This window comes from Tigriopus californicus, chromosome 12 (assembly GCF_007210705.1).
Source record: "Tigriopus californicus strain San Diego chromosome 12, Tcal_SD_v2.1, whole genome shotgun sequence".
NCBI lineage: Eukaryota > Metazoa > Arthropoda > Copepoda > Harpacticoida > Harpacticidae > Tigriopus > Tigriopus californicus.
In genome coordinates, this window is record NC_081451.1 from 15,343,939 (window position 1) to 15,354,861 (window position 10,923).

The following is a 10,923-nucleotide window of genomic DNA, read 5'->3' on the forward strand; positions in this document are numbered from 1 at the left end:
GACACGGATCATAAAGGGTTCACACGGTGGCGTCCATTATGGGATGATTACTCTCTCCTTATATGTCTAGATCAAAGGAACCAACTTACCCAGGTTGGAGGACTCTTCTGGGAATGTTTTTCTTTGGGATTCTTAAGTATCATCCAACATTCGCTTGGGATCAAAACCAATACAGGTCGTACGGTCGTCGAGATTTTGGACCTAATTAAGGAGCACCTTTGCAGTCTCCGAAATATTCACCTCGACATGCGAGAACTTTTGGCTATGAGACAGAAGGAGGGTCAGGATTATTTATCTTTCTCTAACTCCCTTCGAGAATTGGCAGATTATACTGTCGCAGTCAAAATCAAGGATGAAGAATGACTCCAATAAGGCCAAGAATATGGAACGCAATCCTTCAACATTCAATGAAACCCGCAAGGGTATACTTGAACTTGAGACTGCTAGACGGGGTGCACGCGACTTCGGTCATCAGTCTTCATCTTCAACCGTGGGGGTTCTTTATCAAGTTGTCCATGTGACCAAGTCCAAATACATGAAGAATGGGGGGAAGTCGGGTAAGATGACTTTTAACAAGACTTTACCGTCCGAGCAGTGCCTGCTGTGTGGTCTTTCCAAGACCCATTCTCGTGAGGATTGTCCGGCATTGAAATTGTCTTGCCATGCATGTGGTCGTACTGGGCATTGGCAACCCGTCTGCCGTCAAAAGAGTCGTTCAAGGAGAGAGGAGAAACGTGCGGGTGGGGTACATCTCCAAGTGGCTTCGTCTTCCGCTCGTGAGCGCGAGAACCGCATCAACGTTATGGTTTCACCCCACGAATCGTCCAAGTTGGTCAGCATTCGGTTCTGCGCTGATACGGGAGCTGACGTCATTATCATTGGTATTAATCAATTTGGGGATTCCGATAGTTGCCAACTAACCACTCTTGATCAACGTTCGTCAAACTCCACCATTTCTGGTGTTGATGGTCGATCTCTTAGCTTGGTTGGTTCGTTGCGAGCTTACTTGTCTTTAGACGAGGATCATAAGGCCCAAGACGTAACAATAGTGGTCAGTTATGATATTGACGGCTAATATCTGAACTTTGGATGCTTGTCGGGCCCTGGGTGTTGTTGGACCCAATTTTCCACAAACAATGATTTCTGCAATTGAAAGGAAGGTCGAACTAAACCCGGATCCGACTGTTTGGTCGTTGAAAGAGTGAGAAGATTGGATTACTTCCTTACCTTCTTTGCCTTCTAGGGAAGACTTCATAAACGTTGAATCCAAACTTAAGTCGATGCATTTGATTATTCAAGTTTAAAACCCATGCGCGGTCCAACCGTGGGTGATCCTATGGTCATCAACTTGAAGGAAGCAGCAATATCGTTTGCCATTAGTACTGCGCATCAAATCCCAATACCTCAATTGGACCCCGTCAAATCCAGTTTGGATAAGATGGTTGATAGTCGGATAATAGAACCCGTGGGTGATATTCCCACACCTTGGTGCCATCCCTTGGTTGTTGTACCAAAACCAGAGGGATCTTACTGCCTGTGTGTTGACTTAACCAGATTGAATACTGAAGTCGTTTGTTCTTATCATCCCATCAAGACTCCATTCGAGGCTATTTATTTCATCAAGTTGGATCTGGTCAAAGGCTACTGGCAAATGCCACTGGCCACTTTCATTACTCCTTTTGAGAAGCATTGTTTTTTCCGTTCACCCATGGAATTTATTTCAACCGGTGATTCCTTCTCTTATAGAGGCGATGTCGCAATGTCTGGTCTCGGCATTCAAAAGGTTATTAACGATATGGCTGTGGGAAAGGAATTGTATCCTGACCTGGTTCGCGTTACCTGTGAGATTCTGGAACGTTGTGTCCGTTTCGGCTTGACCGTCAATGCCAAAAAGAGCGCATTGGCGGGGCAGAAGAGATTGATTTTGTCGGATATCGTACATCTCGCAATAGTATTAAGGCCGATCGCGAGAAAGTTGCCGCCATCTCGAGATTCCCTCGCCCAGAGGATCGTCAAGACCTGAGGTCGTTTATGGGTCTTGTCAACCAGTTGGGTCAATTTTCGACCGAGATTGCTCACAATGCTGAACCCCTCACAGGCTTGCTAAAAAACAAAGAATGTGTTTTCATGGTGTCCCGAACACATGAACGCGTTTGAGAAGGTGAAATCGGCTCTTACCTCTCCTCCTATTTTGGGAATGAAAACTGAGGCAGAAACTGTCCTTCAGACAGACGCATCTAAATTGAAAGGCCTTGGTTTTGCGCTTATGCAGCACCACGATGGTGAGTGGTCACTTATTCAGTGCGGATCCCGGTTCCTGAAAGATGCAGAGAGAAGATACGCTATTTAAGAGCTGGAAGCTTTGGAGATCTACTGGGCAATTAAGAAGTGCCGAATCTATTTGGGGGGTTTAGGGAGTTTTGCAGTCATCACTGATTACAAGCCATTGAAAAATAATTTTAATGAGCAAATGATACTATTGGAGAACTGTTGTCCATTTATTCACGATTATAATGAGTTGGAAAATTGCTCAGGTTTTCTTTTCCGAACAGTTGGTTTATGATTTATAGTACAAATGAATGTCGAAAATCTTTCGAAAAGCGAAAATGTTATTAAAATTGCATCATCAGGTGGCTTATGGTACAGTTCATAGAACGGGGCAAAACATGCCTTTCTGCCAAAATATGACCGCACAGATTGAAATTGGCAAAATAAAGGACCTTTTTGGAAAGCGAAACATTCTTATCATGACAGTGCCCATCGGTGTTTTTTCAAATTTAATTCCTCAGTTTCCCTATGTTCATTATACTAATCATCTTGTTTACCGTGCATAACATAAATACTGAATGAAAGACCCATTGAGAAATGATACAATCACTTGCAAGTTCATCGGATTAGAAATCTGAATCAAAATATTTCTCAAACCGTTTTGATCCGGCAGTTTCACGTGTAGACGGCTCAGAGATGAACTGTTTGTCAAATACCAAACATTTCCAAAATTGTTAGGCAAACTTTTTGAGGGTAAGTTTCTCGTGTAGACGCACCATAATTTTTTTCATCAGGGCACAGATACACAACAGCCAAACCCTTTTTGATGTCGTCATAAAAGTGGGAAATACAAATGGTAAAAAAGATCAACTAATGCTATGGTGACTCTACATAACTCGCCCCCAGCGAACGAAAACGAATTAACAATGTTGGAGAGAATAGATATCGTGAGTCACAAAATGGGTAAAATTGGCAGGGGGTCGTGTAACACGCCCAGCTCGGGTAACTTGAGGGCGGATAGCTAGGGGTTGAGGGAGCTGCCAGTCAATATCCTGGTTGGGACCCTGATTGACATTGCAAGGGGGATCTCCAATGGCAAGATTGGGGCTGAGCCGAGCAGGACGCACATTAGGCGGGCGGCCCCGGCGACGGTGGACGGGAACATCAGCGGCAGAAACGCCGTGGGCGACTTTGAGCCGGTCCACTGAGACGGAATCGGGCTTGCCATTGAGATCCAGAATTAAAAATTTAGGGTTCTGATCCAACACAAGAAACAGGCCGTCATAGGGAGCTTGGAGCGAGTCACGGTGAGTATCATGGCGCACGAACACACAGTCTGTGACGCTCAAATCCGTAGGAAGTTGGACCGGCGGGTCGCCATGAAAACGAACGGGAGGCGGTGCCACCAATTGAAGACGGCGGCGGAGGTTTTGGACAAACGGCAGCTCTGCAGCTGGGTCAAGGCTGCGGGGAGTGGGAGCGAGACATCTTTCGGGAAACCGCAAGGGGGAGCCGTATAGAAGTTGGGCAGCGCTGAAGCCACCATCGGCGCGCCAAGCCGAACGAAGTCCCAGGAGAGCAAGGGGAAGAGAATCCATCCAATTTGCTCCATCGCAAAGTCTTGCTTTGAGCAAGGCCTTGAGGGATCTTTGCCACCTCTCAACCATCCCATTACACTGGGGATGGTAGGTGGTAGTGTGGCGGAGATCAATGCCAAGAAGGACGGCTAACTCAGCCCAGAGCTTACTTGTGAACTGGGCCCCACAATCTGTAGTGAGATCGTCAGGCACACCGAACCGTGATATCCAGGATATATAAGAGGCAGCCGTGCAATCGGCAAGGGGAATAGCCTCGGCCCATCTGGTAGAGCGGTCAATCACAGTAAAAAGGTAAACGTTACCCTCATTTGTGGAAAACGCACCGACAACATCCACTTTGACTGACCCAAAGCAGCGATCCTGGGGAGGACGACAGGTCAATGGGGCACGGGTGTAGACACTGATCTTTGCGCGCTGACACGGGATACATTCTTGACACCACTTCCTTACGTCCCTTTTTACGCCGGGCCAAACAAAGCATTGGGCCACGTCCAGAGCGCAGGGGCGCAGGCCGGAGTGGCTGAGTCCGTGAATTGCAGAGAAGACAGCGAAATGGAACTAACTTGGAACAAGGGGGCGGGGACGGGGTCCAGACACATTGCATAGGACTTGGGTACCTCCCACCTCAAGTAACTTTCGAGTCTTTGTTTGCGTTCGAGGTGAGCACACACCTGTCAAAGTGCTCCTTTAACATTTAGCGAAATTTCAAACACCCACTAAGTGAATGAAGGCAGTGCTTCTAAAGTACAATGTGACGTGACCTAATTTTATGGTTGCAGTACTTGGCGCGTAGAGAGGCCCCGCCCCTCAACAACCCATAACGACTGTCAATCTGAAAAGCATTCTGTCACGAGAGGCTCTGGAAATTGGGAGGGCCAGAACAAAATGGCAAAGCCTACCGTCAAGGACCTTTCTCTTCAAGTTGAAGAAAGAGCTCAGAAACTTTGCGGTGGAACTGACGGAGGTGAAGAAAGAGAACAAACAACTCAAGGAGAGGATTGGTATCCTTGAAAAAGGTGAGAAAAGTGACACAAAGAGCCTCGAGGAGGTAGTCAAGGCCTCCATCAAAGTGCATTGCGAGAGTGATACCTATGTGGACAAGCTGAAAAAGAACCTGACTGTGGCACCCGAGCAAGTAATTCAGTGTGTAACCCAGTTGCAGGATTGGAGGCTAAACCTCGTATTCAGAGGCATCAAGGAGGTAGAGGAGAAAGATCCACAGAAGTAAAAAACCTATGACAAGGCAGAGGTACAGCAAGTTGCCAGCCTTGCCGGTCTCCCCACTTCATTCAAGCAATTGATCATCTCAATCAAGAGACTGGGGGAAAAGGGGGGAAGGAAAGGATTTTAGGCCATTGCTTGTTCGATTCTCTTTGCATGATCTTTGAGAGGCGGCCCTGAGGTCTAACCACAAGCTACGAGAACACAACAAAAATAGCAAGGACTCTGGAATCGAGAGTCTGGATACCGGATCGATCCTGACTTGACCAGAGAACAAATGACAACCATAAACATTCTCTGGGATGAATAACGCAAGAGTTAAAAAAACGGTCGGCGTTATTATGTGATAGGCAAAGAAAACCCTTTGTTGCGGTGGATAGAAGAGACGAATTAGATCAATGCACGAAAAAAGCCGGCAAGAAGCAAATGAATCAACTCCAACCACTTGGACCACGGTATCTCTCGTGGAATATCTGCCAGGGGTTGCTTGCAAAGTAAAAAGAAATTGCAGAACTGGTTGAGGATAGTCAAATCGACGTTGTCTTCCTTCAAGAAATAAACATCCAGGACTATTGTCAAAAGCAATTTGCATTAGCTAATTTCAAAACGTTTGTTCACAATGGGAACAAGAAACGCACTTGTATACTCGTGCTGAACGGTGTCTTCCAGAGTGTAACAGAAATCAATAACGCAAGTACACAACCGGAGGTCTGGCTCCGGGTGGAAGAGAAGAACGGAAGGACTGTCCTCGGAAATAGGTACCGTGAATGGTGCAAACAGCAGACGCAGGCGGTCAAGGGCATGATCAACATGGTGGAAAATACATCAAGAAAGGGGGAGCGCTTACTGTTAGCAGGGTTTTTTTAATTTGGACCCGAACCGAATACTAGACCACTCATATGTACCTCGACAGCTAGCTTGTATGTTTCTGGAGAGGGTGGAGGCCATGGGTTTGAAAAGGACCTCTTTTGGGAGGACGTTTTGCCGACAATTTGAAGAGAGAAAACTTGAATCAGAGCTTGACTGGGTGTTGACCAAGCGTCCAAGAATGGGCGTTGACGTAAAGGTAAGGATGCACGGTCTAAGCGATCATAACCCCATCATGTGTCGCATGCCAGCCCAAGTCCAAAAGTGCAACAGAAGTACCAGATTACTACGGAACTACAAGATGATAAATCAACAAAATTTAAACCATGACTTAGCCCTTGAACCCTGGGAAGAACTTGGACTTCTCGACGACACACAACAGATGGCCCAGAAACTGAATGACTGTCTTCTCAAGGTGTTTGACAAGCATGCGCTATTGAGGAACGTGGATAAAAAACAAAAGAGGATTGGGAGACCTAGCCTTAGTGTATGCAAGTTACGTCGACAAAGGGACAACGCCAGGAGCAAAGGCCAGCAAGCAGGGTGGGCATTTCATTTTTGGACACTTTTGTCCACCCCTGTCCAAAAGTGTCCAAAAGTGTCCAAAAATAAGGGTGGACAAAAGTGGACAAAAGTGTCCAAAAGTGGACAAAAGTGGACAAAAATACGAACCTTTAAAACTACAAATATAAAGGATATTCTGTATGAAACCTATCCTCTACTTCAAAAATTGCTCATTGATGGTTCCAAGAGCAAGATAAGTCTTTAAAACCTTTGCCATATACCTTTAACATACCCAAATAAGGTATTTGAAAGACAGGTTCTTAACTCTTTTTTTCTTACGTTAGATTAGAAAGCAAACAGGGAACAAAGCCTCCCTCTAGTAGAATGCAGCTGTTGCAAAGGATTCAAAAACTGAAATAGCTAAACATTATATTCTGGTTATCTGGCTTCATTTATTCAACATTATTAACTTTTTGCAAAAATGTTTTACTTAAAATAATCAGTCATTTGGGATAACTTCTTAAAAAGTACTAATATTAAAAATTGAATTTCTTACGAATTGCTAAAATCTAATAATGACATATTTTCCTATACTTATGGTTTTTCTTCCATAAGTAAGTTAATTGAGACATTGTTAGGCATATTTTTAACTTTTAAAGATGCGCTTGATGTCAGGAAATGAGATTCCCAATGTTTCTTAAAGAAACATATATCTTAGTTTTTAGATGTATTATAAATATGTAATTCATGCACTCCTTATAAATATGTTATGTATATTACAAATATGAGAAGTATTATTGGATATTTGATATTCAGCTCCTAAGCTTTTTTAAAATTAATTTTTTTAAATCTTTGTTAAAATTACCCAGCCACCAAATGCCCTGATTATAGTGTGGCTTTGACTTATTAACATTCAAAATATATTAAAGATATTTGTTTTGACTTTATAAAGCTGTATTGTATCAAGGTAACGAATTTCGTTAAGTGTATATCTTGGAAATTAAAAACGTTAGTGAAAAGGCTAGTTGTTACTTCATATTTATGTGTTTGAAGAAAGCTTAGATTTTATTGATTACTGATTCTATTTGCTGGTTCACATCTAGATTTGGTAAAGAAATATCATGATGTAGGGTTTAAAAGTGTTTGCTTGTCAATCCCCTTTTGCACAATTGTACTTAATTTGGACACATTCTGCCCACTTTTGTTCACTTTTGTCCTTTTTTGTCCACTTTTGTCCACTTTTGTCCACTTGTCCATCTTGTCCACTTTTGTCCACTTTTGGACACTTTTGGACACTTTTTGGACACTTTTGGACACTTTTGGACACTTTTGGACACTTGGTGTCCAAAAGTCACGCTAATTCTCAAAATTGCCCACCTGCCAGCAAGTCAAGCTACGTAGCCTCAGAGCAGCATGTATTAAAAAAACTGCCTTGAATCCATCTTTCGAGCTCAGGAGAGGATCAAAAGGGGATCGCGAGAAGTCTGGAAAAATGGTCAAAAAAACCGCGGGCCAACAATGCCTCTATCACGACTGCAATTAAAGAAGATGGAAAATTATTGAAAATGGCTAAGGCAGCAGAAAAATACAACAACAACTTTCCAACAAAGATAAAGAATATCCAAAACAATATTGGACCTCCTTTGATGAACCCACTATGGGGAGCCGAAAGAAGAGTGGCAAAGTTGTTGATTACACCAAACAATTTTGCGTTCAAAACCATAGAAGAGAAAGACGTGGTGAGCATTATGCAAAAGATAAAAACTCCAAGAGCACTGATATTTATGGCATTGCTCCCGCTGTGCTGAACCTAGCTCCTGAGGTGTTGTCGGTCCCATTATATTTCATAGTCAATGCCATCATCCGATGCGGAAAAATGCCTGTAGTTTGGAAGTGTGGACGTGTATTGCCTATGCACAAGAAGAAAACAAAAGACAACGTGGAGAATTACAGGCCCGTGTGCATTCTCCCGACGGCTAGCAAGATTCTGGAAGAGACTATGTGGAAGCAACTGAAACGGTATCTAAAACAAAGGACCGTATTTCCTAAATCCCAATATGGTTTTCAAACAGGACGTTCAACTGCCCAAGCCGCTGGAGCAGCCCATCATGATTGGGTCAGGGCTCGCCAAGCACGGCTTCAATGTGGAGCACTGTTTTTTGACCTCTCGGCCGCATTTGACACATTGGACGTCGATATATTGACTGATAAACTGAGGACCTATGGCACAGCTTTCAATGTTACTTGGCTTGTGAGATCATGTTTGTCTGAGAGAAATCAATCCACAGAATACCGTGGGGCTTCTTCTACCATGCTTGAAGTGATGGTTGGAAGCCCTCAAGGCTCAATTATCTCGCCCTTGCTGTTTCTTGTAATGGTTGCCGACATCAAAGAGTGGGTGACGGATGGAGAAGTGCTCAGCTATGCTGATGATACGACCTGTTACAAAGTGGCCAAGACAAGTGAGGAAGTGCGAAAAGGCCTAACCATTGCTGTTGGCGAAATCCTCAATTTCATGAGAGCCTCCCAACTGGCAGCAAACGCTTTGAAGACCAAGTTTATTATGTTTGGGAGGTCTAATGAGAGCCCTTTGGTCATCGGGAACAGTGCATCTATATTGGAATCCATATCAGTAGAGCTACTAGGTATATCTTTCAACAAACAGCTGATCTGGAAATCCAACTTAGATAACCTTGTGCTGGAACTTCAAAAGTAGACTGGAATCTTGTGACGCCTTTGCTGGCACCTTCCAAAAGACATGGTAGTACAAATGATTGAGCCAATATTTACCTCAAAACTCCGATACGGCATTGAGCTCTACGTGAATGTCCTTGAACAAGATGATCTAACATTAAGAAAACTCTGCTCTCTCCATGGTGTAGCAATGAAAACTGCTCTTTGGTTGCCACGTTGGTGTCGTATATGTGTAAGATGATTGGAATAAGAACAAAGGACGAAAGGAAGTCTCTCAGTGGAACGCCAGGAACAGAATGTATATCGACAGCAGAATACTTGAGTTGTACACGAGCATGTCCAATGAGCAGAACTGCCAAATACTACCGTTGGAGAAATATTGACTATGATACATTTCTCGTCAAGACAGGTCAAGTCTCAATTAGCGATATTGCCCTGCGCCCAGCAACAACTCAGAAGTATCCATTGACTGTTGGTTGAATAGAAGAACACCTAGGGATAAAAAAACAAGACAGACCACATCAAGAACTTTTCCGCCTCAATCAACAAAAAATCAACAGTGACAAGGACTATAAAAATTTGGGAGAATATGCCAAATTGTGATGAAATATGAGCGATGCCAAAGCAAAGCCAAAAGGCTAATAAAATAAGTGTACACTAAATGAACTAAGGATTAACCAGACTTTTAAGATAATTACCAAACTTCCCTGAGAAGGTTGATGAAGAGGAGCGAAATACCTGTCAACCCCTGTATTATTTTATGTTCCTGCGACTGAAATATATATATTTACTCTAAAAAAAGAGAGACTTGAATACAATTTGGAGGCCCGAGCTCCTGGCATCTGGGCAGCAGCCAGTTCTGCATAGTCAAGTGTGGGCGCTATGAGAGTCTTGACGTAGGGGAGGTCCGGAGGGGGCGAGAGCGTCAGCAATTGCATTGTCCACTCCCGTACACATACCGTATATCAGAGGTGAACTGGGCAATAAATTCAGGGTGGGTGGTCTGTCTTGGAGAACGTTCTGCAGAGCTGACGAGGGCAAAGGTCAGCGGGTTATGGTCTGCATTACCATGAATTGCTCGCCCTCCACAAAATGACGAAAGTGTTTGATCAACAGTTCACAATCAATAGGTCCTAGCTTCTCCGCAATGCCGGGCAAGAACCTCCTCTAGAAGTTGAGCATGCTCATCCATCACTGAACTTGCTTCTTTGAAGTGGGGATAGGCATACTACGGATTGCTGAAACCTTCTCATCTAGGGGGCACACACCCACAGCGGAGACAAGATGGCCAAGGTAAGTGACCTCCGATCTCCTGAGCCTGCACTTCTTTCTGTTGATTTCAATGCCGTTGACGGAAAGGAAACGCAAGACGTAGGACGCAGGACGAGCACCTTGCGGCCGAGATCAATTGCGAGGTCGTTGGCAATGAAAAAATCCGCGCCCAGCATTGGCCGGGAAACTTCTGCAATAATGAAGTCCTGAACAAAGGACTTGTTGCCAAGATGGAGCGCCATGCGGCGCTTACCATACATAGCAATGGTAGAGCCATTGGCTGCTAGCACTTTGCCCCTCAGCATCTCCCTGTGCCGGTCTTGCGGGGAAGACAGAGGCGTCCAGACCTGAATCGACTTAATATGTCCGCTTGCTGTTGCAGCATGTGACACTCATTGTTCTTCTGCCTCCAGATACCGCGGTACAAATCCCAGTGTCGGCATTAAACTTGGAAGGGGAAAGAGATGAAGGGGAAGTAAGAGGGAAAGAAGACGTGAGA

At 44.3% G+C, this 10,923-nt stretch overlaps 1 protein-coding gene and 1 long non-coding RNA gene across 2 annotated transcripts; both read right to left on the reverse strand.

Moving 5' to 3' along the window:
• Nucleotides 1-535: 535 nt before the first annotated feature.
• Nucleotides 536-2,187, reverse strand: LOC131891919 (uncharacterized). Its single transcript, XR_009374494.1, has 3 exons — nt 1,228-2,187; nt 922-1,143; nt 536-863 (listed from the first exon to the last, which is right to left on the reverse strand). It is a non-coding gene; the product is annotated as an uncharacterized LOC131891919 (long non-coding RNA).
• Nucleotides 2,188-3,188: 1,001 nt separating this feature from the next.
• LOC131891305 (uncharacterized) lies at nt 3,189-3,935 on the reverse strand. Its single transcript, XM_059240831.1, has one exon. It carries the CDS (start codon nt 3,933-3,935, stop codon nt 3,189-3,191), a length of 747 nt encoding a protein of 248 aa, XP_059096814.1.
• Between the last annotated feature and the right edge of the window lie 6,988 nt (nt 3,936-10,923).